At 50.1% G+C, this 16,947-nt stretch overlaps 5 protein-coding genes across 5 annotated transcripts; all 5 read left to right on the top strand.

Moving 5' to 3' along the window:
- Positions 1-752: 752 nt before the first annotated feature.
- On the top strand, positions 753-2,204 carry FIESC28_02938 (uncharacterized protein; the record flags this gene model as incomplete). Its single annotated transcript, XM_031157087.1, has 1 exon — positions 753-2,204. The coding sequence occupies one exon, from the start codon at positions 753-755 to the stop codon at positions 2,202-2,204; it is 1,452 nt and encodes a 483-aa protein (XP_031018796.1).
- A 4,831-nt stretch (positions 2,205-7,035) lies between these two features.
- On the top strand, positions 7,036-8,623 carry FIESC28_02937 (uncharacterized protein; the record flags this gene model as incomplete). Its single annotated transcript, XM_031157086.1, has 3 exons — positions 7,036-7,200; positions 7,297-7,404; positions 7,457-8,623. The coding sequence occupies 3 exons, from the start codon at positions 7,036-7,038 to the stop codon at positions 8,621-8,623; spliced, it is 1,440 nt and encodes a 479-aa protein (XP_031018795.1).
- Positions 8,624-10,088: 1,465 nt separating this feature from the next.
- On the top strand, positions 10,089-11,487 carry FIESC28_02936 (uncharacterized protein; the record flags this gene model as incomplete). The annotated part of the gene is made up of 2 exons (XM_031157085.1): positions 10,089-10,232; positions 10,285-11,487. 2 exons carry the CDS (start codon positions 10,089-10,091, stop codon positions 11,485-11,487), a joined length of 1,347 nt encoding a protein of 448 aa, XP_031018794.1.
- A 1,510-nt stretch (positions 11,488-12,997) lies between these two features.
- Positions 12,998-14,359, top strand: FIESC28_02935 (uncharacterized protein; the record flags this gene model as incomplete). Its single annotated transcript, XM_031157084.1, has 1 exon — positions 12,998-14,359. The coding sequence occupies one exon, from the start codon at positions 12,998-13,000 to the stop codon at positions 14,357-14,359; it is 1,362 nt and encodes a 453-aa protein (XP_031018793.1).
- Positions 14,360-15,782: 1,423 nt separating this feature from the next.
- FIESC28_02934 (uncharacterized protein) lies at positions 15,783-16,451 on the top strand (the record flags this gene model as incomplete). The annotated part of the gene is made up of 3 exons (XM_031157083.1): positions 15,783-16,032; positions 16,088-16,234; positions 16,288-16,451. 3 exons carry the CDS (start codon positions 15,783-15,785, stop codon positions 16,449-16,451), a joined length of 561 nt encoding a protein of 186 aa, XP_031018792.1.
- Positions 16,452-16,947: the final 496 nt, after the last annotated feature.

Genomic DNA, 16,947 nt, shown 5'->3' with positions numbered 1-16,947 from the left:
CATTGGCATCTCTGTTCAAGGTGATTAAAGAAACTTCCTGGTCTAAAGCTGACACGAAGTCGGGTCAGCTATCACTTTTGCTCTTCGTCTTTATTCTGGTTCTTATATTGTTTGCACTTGTCGCTCCTAGGTCGTATATGTAAGTCCCCACTAGTAGTTGAGGCTCTGGTGATTGATCGCCCTGTGAAAGGCGCGCACGGTGGGGATTTGACGGAAAGGGACTAGATAGAAATCAATATATTTGAAGACGCCGGTCGCTAGAGAGTGTTTCAGGTTGAGTTATAGCTCTTGAAATGCAAGAGTCGGCAATTGGAGAACGATGGATCTCCTGTGTTGTACCATACCTAGCATGTGCAGGAAACATGGTCAAAAACATGACAAAGAAATCATTGGCATGGAGAGATGTTTGAAGGATGTAGAACTTGTAGTATCCATTCATTTTATCAATCAAGCAAGATTTACCAGTGGATTACGGAGCACAAGATCTTGACCGTGCGCCTGCACTGAAGCGTTGATGGTCTGGGTTGATTGAAGCCATCGTGTGATTATATAATACGCACCGCCACACGTGGCGCCAAGCTAGAGTCGCATCTCTCAATGGAAGCTTCGCGACAGTGGCTGACGGTTACCTCATTCCTTGATTCTTCAAGACCGCGACTTCACACTTGACAAATTCCCTACGAACGTATTATTCTCAATCGCATATCTGCTCAGTATTTGCCGCGTGGATACAAAGAAAAAGATTGCCCGCGATGTCGGTTCTCCTGGAGACCAGCTCTGGCGATATTGTTATCGATCTCTTGGTCGATCATGCGCCAAAGCTATGCGAAAACTTTCTGAAGCTTTGCAAGGTCAAATACTACAACTTCTCTCCTGTTCACTCCGTCCAGAAGAACTTCTCCTTCCAAACTGGCGACCCCCTCGGCCCTCTCTCGAAAGACTCTGATGGAGGCTCCTCGATATGGGGTCACGTATCCGGCGACCCGTCGCAACGAACCTTCCCAGCCTTTTTCCACCCCAAATTGAAACACTTGGAGAAGGGAACAGTTAGCATGGCCACGGCGCCCCTCCAGTCCGACCCTGATGTTCGTGTTGCGGGCTCACAGTTCATCATCACATTGGGCGAGGATACGGACTACCTAAATGGAAAGGCAGCGATTTTTGGAAAGGTCGTCGAAGGCTTTGAGGTGTTGGACAAGATCAACGAGGCGATTGTGGACGAGAAGGGTCACCCGCTTATCGACATTCGTATCAAGCACACCGTCATTTTAGACGATCCATACGCCGATCCGCCTGGCTTGAGAGAACCGAGTTCAAGCCCTCCCCCTACCGACCAGCAATTGAAGACCGTTCGAATCGCGGATGAGGCAGCGCTGCACGCAGACGATAATGTCGACGAAGAAGAGTTGGAGAGAAGACGTCGTAATCGGGAGGCTCAGGCACAAGCTCTCACTCTGGAAATGATGGGAGATTTGCCGTTTGCCGAAGTCAAGCCTCCCGAGAACGTCTTGTTCGTCTGCAAACTGAACCCCGTTACCGGAGACGAAGATTTGGAACTCATCTTTGGTCGATTCGGCAAGATCTTGAGTTGTGAAGTCATTCGAGACGCAAAGACGGGCGACAGCTTACAATATGCATTCATTGAATACGAAGATAAGGCATCCTGCGAAGCCGCCTACTTCAAGATGCAGGGAGTTCTGATTGACGACCGACGTATTCACGTGGATTTCTCTCAGAGTGTCAGCAAGCTCAGCGATGTCTGGCGAAAGGATGCCAACAACAAACGCAGAACGAATGCAGGCCGAGGCGGCTGGGGAGGTGTTGACGAGCTTGAGAAGCGTCGCCAGTACCGCAATGAGGGTGAAAAGGCCACAGGTGGTAACTACAAGATGGTCTACGAAGATGAGATGAAGGACAAATTAGGTCGGGATGGACCCAAGCAGGAGAAGGAGGATGGACCACCACCAAGACCACAAGGTGACGGAGGACCATCACGCCGACGAAGTAGAAGTCGAAGCCCGCGACCAAGCGACCGAAGTCGGGACCGTCATCACAAGCCAAGAGACGATCGTCGAGGCGATAGAAGAGATAGGGACCGTCACGATCAAGATAGAAACCGATACCGGGACCGCGATCATCGAGACCGAGGCAGAGAAGGGGATCGATACGGTCGGGATGACTATAACCGTAGGCCCAGAAGATAAGGGATGCGGTGGATTGCGAAACGGAATACAGCAGTACAACGCCCACAGAAGTGGCACTGCCCAGCGTAAAACTTTTGACGGCAAGCATTCCGACTTCTTATGGTCTGGATGCGCCAACTAATATCATATACACTGCATTGTGTGGCATTACACGAGCATGGAATATCCTGACAACACGAGTCTGACAGTTGCTGCCATCAAGGCGAGTCTCTCCTGAATTCTTTCTTTACTTTGTGATATGTGAGCACCAAAATTCCCTTCATCTCACCTACGGTCCTTCAACGGAAGATCTATTTACTCCTACAAGCAACGGGAGACAATGTGGACTGTTCAGCCGAGCCCCCACTGGGTACATTTACTCATGAGCGACGTTTCCGGACTATCTGACCGACAAGCACTCACGGCGGAGAGGATCTGCCTCCCGCTGTTGAGCGACCACAAGTGTCGTTCTGGATGAGATCTCCAGGGCCCCCCATCTCTAGACTGTCATGGCATCGCTTGCCGGCGGCATCCCTACTGTTTCCCCAATGCTTCAGATGTTGTCGTACATGACAGCTCTCTTTCGAGACGTTCAACAGATCACGGTTGTTGCGGAGTAATCCACTCTCGTCAACAGGGACCAGATATTGCAAGCTAGCACGCCACAGCATGTTTGGCTTTACGTCCGAATAATTATTCTGTACGAGCTAGCTGGAGAGCTGGTTGTTCGAGCACAGAAGGCTGTAACTAATGTCTATACATGGTTCAGAAACCCGTCATGCTCGGCTACGGTTACTGCTCCTGTTCTGTCGCCAGAGACATCGGCGGACACAACTTCAAGGTCGACTGCGTAAGGCACCCGGGGGGTGAAACCGCCATGTTTTTCACCACATCGAAGTCTAATGTACGGCCCCGCGCATGGCGTGATGCGGTCGAGCTTGGGATAATCGACAGGCGTCAAGCCCTAAGCCTTGTCACCTGAGCTGTCTCAATCGGCAAAGATTCTGTAGATGAGTCTGGGCTGAGATTCGGGGCTGATGACAAGGGTATGTCGATGGATATCAGTTCTCACTTTTCAAATCGCTTGGGTTCGGCACTGGTATCGATAGACAAGAACAATTGGTCATGCTACACCAGAGTGTATTCCGATATCTTCAATCTCACGAATTACGGGCTTCGAACACCGATGGCCGGGCTAGAAGCAATGTTGTTTCTGACAGTTGCATCATTGTACCTTTGGTGATACCTGCCTCTAAGATTGACTCGCTACGTTCAAGTAGCAAGGAGTTGGGGCTTGCTTGGTCAACCTGAATTCCGTCTATGTGGTGACGCCGACGCTTTTGCCACAAGCATGGCCACTTTGAGGCTAGAGCCCTCAAGATGTACGACTATGAAGCTCCGAAGACCCTGTCGACGATTTTCAGTGCATGGCGTCAGCTTTGACTGCGATTTCAGTCGAGCGGGAAGCGACATTGAATCTATCAAGACCGAGTGGCCTGGTGATGTTCCTTTTGTGGATAAAGAAACGGTTTCAGAACCTTCTTTTGCATGTGTGTTAACCCCCGGATCTTCAAATCGAGCTCCCCTGCGGATCGTTACAGATCTTTTCATGCTATCACGGGCATAGTGCCCTAGCTGAAAAGCGTTTTGGTCATCCATGTCCTTTGCCTGTGATTCTAAGCGTCACAAGAGACTCTCAGGGTGAGACCCCTGGACCTCTCAACCAATTGCGTGCGCTTATATGCAACACCAACGGGAGCTCGCATCTACAAGCGTCACATCCTTTAATGACAGTTCGGCCGCCAGCATGTCTATTCGGGATGTACCCTGAAAGAATCTTCCGCCTGGATTCTGCGCTTGCTGTACCATCAAGGACCGTCTCCCCTTGACTGGGGACGGAGTGTTTTCTCACATGTTGTGGGGTAACGGTATGAGCACGAGGCAAAAACGGAGGGAAAAGAGGAGCGAGCCTGCTTGACTAGGCTAGTCTTCTCGCTGTATGCAGCCGGGGAGGGAAGATGGAGGTTCAATACGATAGCTGGTTGATCCTGGACGCGAGAGGGCTTGCTATGGAACCCATTGAAACAAGCCCGACTCAAAAGGACGGCTGCTTGGCTCAGCTACGCAATGAAACATATCTCAAATTATGTCTAAGTTGTCTCGTCAAGTCAAAGATTTCTTCGCACAGAACGAGTCCTGAGGTTGAACTATCGCCAAGCTAGATTGCATTGTTTTCTCAAGGGAATGTGTCTAATTGTTTGCGCATCGCGTACCTGAACGACGCCATTCAAGCCAAAGCATGTTCTAGAAGAGAGAATTTGGGACGCTCGCTTGGCGGAAAGCGTGCTTTAGGACTCTCAGTTGGATACCTGCAAGACACACAGATATGGTTTGACGCCATGGGAGCGGGTAGTAAACAATATCCTCTCATCTAGTTAGCGATGTCCTGCATCAACGATCGGTTCGCGTGTGGCGCTTTTACCGAAAATCTGCTTATCGACGTGCCGTCAGGGATTTGTTTCTTCTGGACGCATCTTAGCGGAGTGTTGCTCCTATCGGCTTACATGGCGTCTGCGACATGTACCAATATCCTTCTGCAATAATTTCTCTTGGCCGTTTTCAATACGGGCAGCCGGGTGCTTTAGTCTGGTTCTATATTTACTCTCGCACCAATTGCACCGTTTAGATGTCATTTAGTGCGGTGAGGGCTATTCTCTTTGCTTTTTGGTCCTGCATACTGCATTGCTAAGACGCATCAGCAAACGGCGGCTGGGGCCGTCCCGCAGGTCTCAAGGGGAATTCTGTGGCTCTACTCTGTAGCGTTCTGCACATTGAGGAATACAGCGGTGTGCTCTTCTCTCAGTCATGACCGTTTGCTGTGCTGGGAATGTACTGTATATCATTATACAGTACTAGCTCTTGACTCTGACTGCATTGCAAACGAAGTGTCTGCACGTCGAGTGGGTCGTTGGGAAGAAAGCCTATTACTACCTACTCTGAAGCTTGCTCGACATAGGGGGAATTCAATGACCTGCTTTTCATGTTGGTCAATGGGTGGCTCAAAGACTTGAACATCCTTTGAGAGTTGCGTCCAGTCAGTTTCTGCGCCGCAGCCCCGCCTGTAAGTCTACAAGGATGGCGATAGCATTGGAAGCTTGCTTGGCCACGTTTTGAAGCAGATGTTTGTCTGCTGACGAAACGTTGGTTTTGTAGCTTACCGAGATCGTCGTCGATCTAAGCTTGGATATTGCCGCCCACACCAACAAGGAAGGGCCTGTAAGTCCACCACCACCCAGGTACCGGGTATTCTGCTGCTTCATCGATGATAAGAACATGGGTTGAATATCCATGCACAAGACATATTCAGACAAGACATGACAAGGGAATGAGGCCCAGATCTTCCAAGGTGAAGACATCTGTGCTTGGTGTAAGATACTATGAGTCTCTGGACCGAGCTCTGTCGACACGCCTGTTACACAACAAAGACACAAGCAGTGAATTTACAGCATCTCTTGACGAGAGACTTTGCACTATGTCACAGCCGAAGGGAATCCCTGCGCCTCCACTTTGACGAAGGCTGCATGACTAGTCAGTCATGAAGCTTCTCGTTGTTGCATTTGCTGGCCTGGCCCTGCCCATCACGGGTTTGTATCCTTTGTGGGGTCTACATAACTGCGTTTAAGGAAAATCCGTTTGTTAATATGCGGCCCTAGGCGGCCTCGCCTTTGCATGTTGTTTGGGTGCTTCCTTTTTCCAAGACAGGAACAAGAGCCGGCTGGCAAACAATGAGCATCACAATGTCGTCTTCTATCTCGGCTTTTGTCATGTTAGCGATTCAAGAGGCACAGCCGACCGAAGTCTCGCTTCAAATCTTGTGTAGTGTGGCAGAGCAACTGCAACCTCAACTGTATACTTCAAGTGGTCAGGTCTATAAGCTGTGTCTCAACATCTACAAGCCAGGCGTTCCTCGTTCGGTGCTTGTTTTGGATTCGAATTGGTCTTGGTTCACCAACTCAATCTGCATATCTGAATACGATTCTGGGGAAAAGCCTCAAACCGATCGATAGATCTGGGTTTCCCTTTCGGGATGGGAGCCCGTTTGTATCTGCTCGCCATAGTGGGGGGAGACAATGAATACTCCCACCAAATGATGCAGACACCCTGCAGAAAGTCATTCAACCCACCCTCGCATAACTGGGATTATCTCAACCATACAATGCTACGTATCGGCCAGAACTTTGAAAAAGGCTTTCAGAACGTCTGGCATCTGTTGTACGAGGGGTCTGTTTTCATCATACAGGAATGGACCACCGGAGTACCTCGATCAACACTCTCTGGTGGACCTGTGTGCTGCAAACAATTAGGGCCGTTTATTGGAGGAAGACATGTAGTAGCTACGCTTGGGCAACAAACGACATACAAGTGGCCAGGCCAGGTATAAGTCAGTAGTACCGACTATAACAAGATACCACGACTGCAGATATCGTGGTCTTTGGATCTCTTCTTTCTTCCGGTCTTGTTAATCTTTGTTCTGCTTGCAACTTTGCCTTATTGAAGCTGACAAGAACCGTTAATTCTAATCTTTGACTTGACTATCCGGAGCATCGACACCAACTGCCTCATCTATCATTGGATAGACCCCTTTCCTTACCGAGAGTCCCGACGGACGAGTGCTTGAAAACCGGGAACGGCTGTCAGCCACAGGCTTTGTCCTTGAACGATAGGAAAACTTTGTTCAGTCGACTTAGGGATTGTTTGACTTGATGACGGAGTTTGATCAGTACATCCCTTGAGTCCTCATACAGACTCTTGTCTCTCGCTTTTACTCTAGGCCTTTCTCACTGGACAAACAATGGTCACTCCAGACTGTTATCCAGTCGTCCGACGATACGGAACTCGGATGAACATCTATCCATCCTATCCAGAACGTCGAGGGACTGGTTATCCCATTCATACCGAATCGCGAACGATCATGAGCGACAGGGATGAACCTCAGCGAAAACGTATCGCAGTAGCAGTATGTCAATAACTTTCCTTATCCCTTACTCTTACCTGGTGTGTGTGGTGTGTGTGAGACTTACATAGTTGTGTAGCGGGCTAACAACAGATTCAGTGTGGACGCTGTCGAAAGAGGAAGATTCGCTGCAGCGGTGATACTGGTACTGGAGAACCCTGTACGAATTGCAAAAATGCAGGCTACGAACCATGCCAGTTTCTCAGGGTATGTTTGACTATAAGAAGAGACGTCTTGGCTATGGCTTACACTCGTTAAGGTGGCATCAACGGAAACAATTTACAAGACAGAGAACTTCACGTACAGCCTTGATGCTTCTCGACAGTATCAGGCCCGAGGAAGCTCTGCTATCTCGTCTGTGCCTGTGACGACTCACCCTCTCTCTGACCCAGATGGGTTACCAGCCTACACCAGTGAAGCTGGTGAAGCTTTCGCCTACCGTGCTCCCGCCAACCTTGCGTACGAGACGAAGCCCTACTGTCCCCTTCCCTGGGGTAATGGATATGCCGATGATCAGAGCTACGGTCTTGCCATGTATCCACAATCCTACCCTGTGCACGACACATCCGCCGTGCACGACGCAGACTACAGCATGAGCTATAGGATCGCCTCTGGAACGTCTGGCAAGTCGGCGCTGTGTGTGGACACGGATCCAGACTACGCATACAGCAGTGGGAATAATGTGACGAGCTTGGTACACCGACCAGCCCCGGTGACGACCGACTCGACCAGCCTTGCCTATCAAAACATGGTACCTGAACCCAAGAGCTTCGGATACCAGAACTTGGCGGCAGACTCTAAGGGCCTTGCTATGCAGAACATGGCAGCGGGCGTCAACATGGGCGACAGGGTACTTCCCATGCCAGTGGGTCGGTCTTCGATGTCCAGCTCGACTGGATCGTTGTACAAGCACGATTCGGGCAGCTCCATCTATAGCAGCAGCAAGTCATCCCAAGCCTCGACCTCGGACACTTCACCTGTAAGCTCTACTTCCGAGCCCACGTCGAGTTACACGACCGGGAATTACGAGTCCTCCAGCATGGCATCCACCTCGAGCTGCCTGCCCTCGTATCCTCCCATTGCGATGGCCTCTCAGTATGGTCGCTCAAGCAATGATCACTACTCGCATACTGGTTCTTCGGATGCATCTCTGTTCGCGTCGACCGACTCCCTGCGTCCCGGGCCCGACATGACGTACCGCTATACGGACACGACGACTGCAGTAACAGCAGCAGCGGCCGCTTCGTCCAGTGCCCGGTATGATCTGCCACATCTCAATGGTAGCGGCTTGGGATCCTTCTCACTGGGCCACGGTGCTGCGTCTTATCTGCCTCACTCACCTGCAGCCTACATGTTGCCTAGTGACATTGGACCAGACAATGCTACAGTCAACTACCGCAAGGGTGCGGGGTCGCTACGAGCTTGACGTCTCTAGCATGGGCTTGTTGGTTCTGTACATTGCTTTGCCTTTTGGCCTGAGGAGTTGCAGTGTGTTGTGTCTTTTGAGATTTGACTTTTTAGAAGCGTCAAGCATTGTTACTGGTCTGACCCTGCCTTACTGCCGCATAAGGCACGAAAACGAAGGACATGTCGTGATCGGAACAAGGGGCGGTTCGCTTATCAGTCACGACAAGAAACGGATGAACTATTCGATCGTCCCGCTTTCGGAATGAACCCTCGAACCAAGAGTGGAGGTTTGGTTCACGATGCACTGAACCATTGTACCGCAGCGACAGCGACGAGTACAGCGTTTGACGGGGAAGCAAGTTGAGCGTTGGTCTTGTATCACTGTGGCTTTTGCGGTTGAGTCCCCCTCTTCCGACACCTTTAGTGTGTTTTCCTCTCCCCCTCTCCCTATGTCTGTTCTTCCTATCTCTCTTTCTCTATCTTATTGCATGGTTGGTCGTCAAAGTATGCATGCAGTATTGCTCTGCTCTATCTTTGACATACTCTGGCGTCTGTCCTCGGGATTCATATCCGGCACTTTGTCCATTTGGAGTCTTGGTACAACGGGGAGAAGCAAAAAATTTACGCAGCTGTCAACGTGTCTACACGACACGTACAGCTTGGGGCCCTGATACTCTCCATGAGGTTTTAGACTTTGGCGTCAGGGCAATTGGGGGTGTTTATGGTCTGTTAACAGGTGTTCTTTTGGTGCATAAGTCTGTTTGTACATGATTTTGGCAACAACGAAAAATGGTGTTGAGACTAAGGATAATGGGATGGATAATGAAGGAGTTATGAATGGGCTTTACTCGATGTGAGCAAGAAAGCCAACGTCGTATCTCCAAGATTACGACGACGCACCTGTACATGAAATACACATCTCTTGAGCATCACGACTTACCAGTCTTGCTCCCGAAATAAAATATCTTTACATGGTAGTTTTTGATCATGACATGTGATTTGAACTATTGGATGTAGTCGACGCAATACGAGCATAATAATTGGATATTCATTAACGTAAATTACAAACTTTCAGCTGCAATATAAAACCCCTGATATCGTGTAATGAGCCTCACGATCACATGGTTCAAAAGCACCCAGAATAGGAAACTGGCTGTCGATGTTCCAGGGCCCACAGCGGGGTAGAAGCGGCGCTACTCCGGTAGAGCTACAGGGGACATTCGCTGAACTGCACCACTGGCGGGGTTCCGCTGAAGTTTTGGTGAGGTAACGTAACTAGAGTGTAATGTGATCGCTGATAATTCCCCTCCACTCCGTCATTGGAGACCGAGGCTTGTGTCATCATCTTTCTTCCAATTTGACAGTTAATCACTGATACCATTTTTCTGTTCCTCTTTCTTGCGATTTGAGGTTTTAGACCAACTTTAGACTACGCGCCTTCTACGATATACAGCTACAATTTCAGTCGAATTCAATTTGCAAACATGCGCGTTCCTCTCATTCGTCTGCAATGCGGTGTCAACTCGTACGCCTGGGGAAAGAAGGGTAACGAGTCTGCCGCTGCGCGGTTCGCAGCTGCTACGCCTTCTGATGACCTCAAGATCGAGTCTGAGTCCCCATACGCCGAGGTGAGCATTTCCATGAGCTGTGTATGAACCAGACTGACAGTTCGTCTTATAGCTTTGGATGGGAACTCACCCTTCAAACCCCTCCAAAGATCTCGAAACCGGCCGAACTCTCCTAGACCTCTGCGAGGACAACCAGTCACTGCTCTCCCAAACCATCTCCTCTCACTACGGCCACAAGCTTCCCTTCCTCTTCAAGGTCCTCTCGATAGCCAAGGCGCTCTCCATCCAGGCCCACCCCAACAAGAAGCTCGCCGAACAGCTTCACGCTCGCGACCCAAAGAACTACCCCGATGACAACCACAAGCCAGAGATGGCCATCGCCATCACACCCTTCGAAGGTCTCTGCGGTTTCCGTCCCCTCCCCGAGATCGTGCACTTCCTCGACACGGTACCTGCGCTGCGCGCGCTCGTAGGCGATGATGCTGCCAAGGAGTTTGCGCAGGTGGCCAAGGATCAGGAGCATGGTGTCACGGATGAGAAGAAGAAGTTGCTGAAGAAGGTCTTTGGTGCGCTTATGTCTTCTTCCGCGGAGGATATTGCTGAGCAGATGCCCAAGTTGGCTGAGCAAGCTGAGAAGGAGGGTGCTGATTTCGCTGGCGGAGGTGTCGTTGCTACTCCTGGTGAGAAGCTTGCTGAGCTTGTCAAGCGAACGCACGGCGAGTTCGGTGATGACATTGGTTGCTTTGTGCTCTTCTTCCTCAACTTCGTCACACTAGAGCCCGGCGAGGCTCTGTTCTTGGTCGCTGATGACATTCACGCTTACATCTCTGGCGACATCATGGAGTGCATGGCCGCCTCCGACAACGTCGTCCGTGCCGGCTTCACACCCAAGTTCAAAGACGTTTCAACTCTGGTCGACATGCTGACCTACAACTTCGCACCCATCGATGAGCAAAAGATGAGACCCACCGAATACCCCTACGCAACACTCAACAGGGCAGGCTACAGCTCCGGCTCAGCAGTACTACTCTACGATCCTCCTATTCAAGAATTCAGCGTGGTGCGCACCCTTCTCCGGGGCGACGGCGCCAAAGCCACCTTTGAGCAGATCGACGGACCCAGCATTGTCATCTGCACGAGCGGCAAGGGCAAGATCTCTGTCGGACCTACGGTTCAGGAGATGAAGGAGGGCTATGTGTACTTCGTGGGAGCCAGCGCTGAGCTGGTGCTTGAGTCTGAGGGTGGAGAGGATGATGAGTTTACGACGTTCAAGGCGTTCTGTGAGATTGATGATTCGGAGAAACAGAAGCTATAGAGAGGTGTTCTGGCTTGTGCGAGAGAGCGTGAAGATTGGCGTTGGAGATCGGGGCTGTGGTGAAAGTTTGCTTGAAGGTCTCAAGAAACGGACTTCATTCAGTCATCTCCGTTTAGACTCGCGGTTCGAGTACTCCGGGTGCGATCTATTTCCCCAGGACGACCCTTTACAACCACGCGAGCAATCATGGCGACCAACAGCGGCAGGGGAAATCTCAGTTCCTCGATCGCATAAATGTGTGGGGGAGCGTGCAAATTGGTGTTTGAGATCAGGGCTGTGGTAGATATTTTAATTAAGTAACGCTTCTATGATGGCCTTTGTTCCTCTTGAGTAAAATGCTTTATTCTCGTTATGCCTGAAGTGCGACTGCGTCTTATGGTGAAGAGGAGTCTCTTACATCTCATCTATTACCTATGACTGAGACCAAGGCTCAGCACAGAGATACAAAAGTCAGACGACAACAAGTCCAAGGTTAACCCTGATCAACACAAAAGCATATGAGAGGGCAGCCGTCGGGGCGTCAGAAGAATTGACTGCCGAGCATAAGAGACGAAATACTTTTGGCCATCTTATGTCAGTTTCGGCCAGCGTTTAGGCTACTTTATTTCTGTACCCTAAGCCTTAGAGGACGATTCTTCTGATACCCATCTGCATGGCAATTTGAGCCCTCGTTTCTAACAGCAAGCAATACGCATAAAGCTTAAGAAGCCTCATGCTTCAAGAAAAAATTACGTTTCCTACCCTTACTGGACGACAACACTGTAGAATACAGCCCACCTGCAGCCATTGCTGTTTCGACCCCGCTAGGCGTAGAAGCTCTCATCCCAAATGGTCAATCCCAGCTCAGGTGTCTTCAGGGTATTAGAAGAATTGGCCCCAAAAGCATAAGAGACGGAATTATTTGGTCACTTTATGCTAGCTTAGACTGGCACGTAGGCTACTTTATTTTAGCAACCTAAGCCTCAGAGGACAATGCTTCTGTTACCGACCGGGGTATTCACCGCCTTCCATGGTTTCTGCCGCAGGAGGCTGGAGCTTAACATTGAATCATCAGCCTCTCGACTGTTATAGAAAGACCATGCACCATCACGACAGACACGATCTACGATACCCGCTTACCCAGCAAGCCCGATTAAGCTTTATTTGACGCAGCAAAGTATCTTTCTAACATCCACATGTACTAATGCTTTTTACTCGACAATAATACTTCTTCTTTCCCCCGCCGATCACTTCTCGACTGCGACGCGCCTTCTGTGTTAGTCGCCTTTCCTTCCCCATACCATCCCGCCTCTGCCCACCTCGGCCTGTGAGAGCACTCGGGCCTCTCTAAACTCAGGTTAGTCAATTTTTCTTGATGAATTCCGTATGCATATCCCCAAAAGCACGCCTCTTGGCTTCTTTTTTGCTTCCGCATCTACTTTTGTTGGTTTTTTGTCATCATTGAAATGTTTCCTTCCTCGGGTTGATTCTTATCGCAACATTCTGTTTAGGCGGGTGGTATCGGGGCAGGATGGCTAACAGGGAGAAGCCTGCGCGGGACGAACTCAAGAACCTCCAAGAAGACCTCGGCCCTTACTACCAAATCCCTCTCAAGCCCCGACGAAGTGGTACTCATTCAAGAGAGAATAGCTTTCAAGAGCGGCAATCCTCCAATACTCCCGAGCCGAAACGATCGAGCTCCAAGCGACAGGATCCTTCGAGCAGAGATTCTACACCAAACCGACCGTCAAAGTCGAGGACCAAGAACCATAGTCGGGATATTACCTCGGACGTGGGCACGCCCAGACGGTCGTCACCGGGCAGAAGTGAAACCAATACCCCGCGCCCAGAGTCGGTGAAGCCACTGGAGCGCCAAAATCGCGAAATGTCACAACGAAACCGCAGCGGGCGGGCGTCCAACCGGAACAATGGCAATACCCACGGAGAGGAAGTGCAAATCTGGGAGCTGTGTAAAAGTCAAGTGGGGGAGATTGTCTCGGGGATCAACGCGGAGAACGACAGTCTTACTGAGCTTGTTAACATGGATAAGAAAGTTGGCGCCATGGAGCTGGAAAAGATCCCCGGAGATTCATTGAAGGAAATGGAGCAGCTATGTCGGACAGGGGTGAAGCATTCCGAAGCTAACATGGCATCGCTCAAAAATACAATCGAGCAGCTTAAAGTGTTGCGTGCCGTGGTGCACGCCAAGGAACAACAGGACGCGCAAACAGCAGGGCCTGGCAAGAGGGCAGCCCGAGATACTACAGCAGCAGCCTCCTCACTCTACGACTTTGATGGAGTAGGTGACTCACCCGTACCAAGCCCTATTGGAGGGAATTCGCGGAAATACGGCGATCGAGCCAGAGACCGTGAGCGGGAGAGAGAAAGAGAACGAGACCGCGACAGCATGCCGCCCAAGGCCGATAGTGTCGAGCCTCAGGGATCAGTGGGTAGCGGTGTCGGATCAGGGAACAACAAGTCCAAAGTTGTCTTTCAGAAAGGCGACGCAGTCGCATTCAAACCAAAGGCACTGAGTGGTGATTCACAATCAGATTGGATCCTGGGTGAAGTTGCACAGGTGATGGGTGAAGGCAAAAGTCGACGCTACAAGGTCCTCGATATAGAGCCTGAAGACCAAAGCAAACAGAAGGAGTATCGATCAAGTGCCAGCAGCATGATTCCCATCACACCTGAAAGCCAGGCTGCCACACTCAAAGATTGGGAGTCGGGCAAAGTGGTGCTGGCGCTATACCCCAACACGACGACATTCTATAAAGCGGAGGTTCACAGCATGGACAATGATGGCAAGGTCAATCTCAAGTTCGAAGGGGAAAACGACTCATCAACACTGCAGCAGGTTGAGAGGCGATTTGTGATTGAGTACAGAGCATAGTCTGCCAAGGCTAAACATAACTGCACCTGGGTACGTGACTGCATCTGGGTAAAGCTGTGATGAGAGTCATACGAGGGCGTACGGATGGAGGCTTTTTTTGCAAGAGGAGTTGCCGCGTTATGCTCCGGGATATATATAGACTATGCGTTTGTTCGTTTAATGAACGTTGTAGCGGACGTTATGAGATCCGAGAAACAGGTCTACTTATAAGACTATAGATGCGCTATTATAAACATGACAGCAAGCATTGATGATTATTACCTTGTTGATATGCGCATGTGTTATTACTTCGGAGGTTAAGGTATCCACCAGGTGGGTAACAGAAGAAATGTCCTCTAAGGTTTATACTACTAAAATAAAGTAGCCTAAATACTTCTCTAAATTGCCATAAGATAACCAAACTATTTCATCTCTTATGCTTGGTTATGACGATCAATTCTTCTGACACCCTGCTGCCACCCACCGTTTGGCTGTTTATGGCGGCTGTATTTTGAGGCCAGGCCATTTAAGAAAGCGGGTCGCGTACCTTACACTACAGTCTACCGTTATCTTATTTCAGGGACCAGGCAGGGGGCTCAGGGGCCTATTCATTCGTCATAAGGTGACTTGGCCCAGTAGCAGCACTGGGCTATCAATAAGTCCCCGCCCGCCTGGTTGCCCCGTGCTGGACGCTAGACCGAGAGGGGCTCAGGTCCAGGGGAGAAAGAGGGAGAGTGAGTTGTGCACTCCGGAGAATGGAAGGAAGCATGCCGCTTTCGCTTGGTCCTGTCCGTTTCCCCTGACGGGGGAGAAAAAAAGTAGAGATTGTGATTGTACTATACCACTGTAACAACAGATTGTTTGATGGGATCCATTTGACTTGACTCTCTTGGTTCGTTACTGTTACTGTTACTGTAATACCCCAAAGGTCCAGGTCAGGTCACGTCAGTTTGTCTCTTCCATTTTTTGTTTGACAACGCTACTACACTACGGATATTTTCCCCCTACAACCCAACCTTGAACCCCCAGGCAAAGGGAAACTATTACGAAACCGCTTAATCTAAACAAAACAAAATAAACAACCACATCCTACGATCCGATACCCGCGAGCGAGAGCGAGAAGCGAATAAGGTGTATGTACGAGATCTTCTTTTTCAGAGACAAACGGGTGTGGTACAAGGGCAGACAAAGCTTCGCGAGAGCCTCCTTTCTTTGGCCGTCAACAACGACACCGTTGGAACTGACACGTCGTTTCTTTGTCCCTCTCTTCCGCTACCCCGGGGAAGCTTTGGCCTTGTTGCTATCATCAAAAGAAAAGACGAGGCTGACAGAATTGCGCTGAGAACAGATCGAAAAACGAACCAACGATACAATCCCTCCCTTGTTATCACCCCATCCCCACGAGCGATACTCCGAAACCAAACCACACATACAAACCGCAATCATGGGCGGTCAATTCTCAAAGATGATGGGCAAGATCTTCGGATCCAAGGAGATGCGCCTGCTCATGCTCGGTCTCGACGCTGCTGGAAAGACAACTATCCTGTACAAGCTCAAGCTGGGCCAGGACGTCACTACCATTCCCACCGTCGGCTTCAATGTCGAGACTGTCACGTACAAGAACGTCAAGTTTAACGTATGGGACGTTGGTGGTCAGGACAAGATTCGACCTCTGTGGAGACATTACTTTAGTGGTAGGTTATAGCTTTCGAGAGTTCAAGGAGGTGATGTACTGATGAGGATATACAGGAACGCAGGGTCTTATCTTCGTTATCGACTCGTCTGACAGGAACCGAATGGAGGAGGCTAGACAAGAACTTCACCGCATCATCAACGATCGTGAGATGAAGGACAGTCTACTACTTGTGTTTGCCAACAAGCAAGATTTGGCAGAGGGTAAGTTCATATCGCCTCTGTACCAAAGGTCGCGCGCGCTAACTGTTTCGCAGCTATGAAGCCTCAGGAAGTTACCGAGGCTCTTCAGCTCTCCAAGCTCAAGGATAAGGTGTGGTACGTGGTGCCTAGCTGCGCTACCACAGGTGAGGGTCTGTTGGAAGGTCTGGCGTGGCTTAGCAACAACGTCAAGGCTCCTCCTACACCGGCCAAGAAGTAGACGAGAAGCCATGATGTTCTTGTCTGGTGTATCACCCTTGAGGACTTTCTAATCATTCTATCCCGATCGATCCCGAACTCTTCTTCCCGTCCCGATCCCTCGTTGTCTCCACGATTCCGATATCTCAACATTCGGCGGCCACCAATCGTTCATTATGTTTGATACAGCGCTGGGAAAGGAATGGGATATCTCGCCTACATCACCCTCTGGATCACTGCAGCCCTCCTCTCAGGGGGGACTCATCTACGCCAACCCTCAAATCTCCTCACCAAACACCGCCGAATTTGCTGAAATACCCGACTGTTATCATATCTTGCTTTAATTTACCGCCCTGTCTTTATGCACAGAATTGGAGTGACGCGACAGGGGAAATAAAAGGGAGCGTGGGGAGGCATTCTTACAGAAAATCACAAACAGATAATCGGGGGGCAGGCAGTTTGAGGAAAGAGAAAGCGTGTCACGTCGGACCTCTTTTTACTTTTTTTTTTTTTTTTTT

Source organism: Fusarium coffeatum, assembly GCF_003316985.1.
Source record: "Fusarium coffeatum strain FIESC_28 chromosome Unknown BRIP53273_contig_63, whole genome shotgun sequence".
Classification (NCBI taxonomy): Eukaryota; Fungi; Ascomycota; class Sordariomycetes; order Hypocreales; family Nectriaceae; genus Fusarium; species Fusarium coffeatum.
This window is presented reverse-complemented; position numbering and strand designations above follow the sequence as displayed.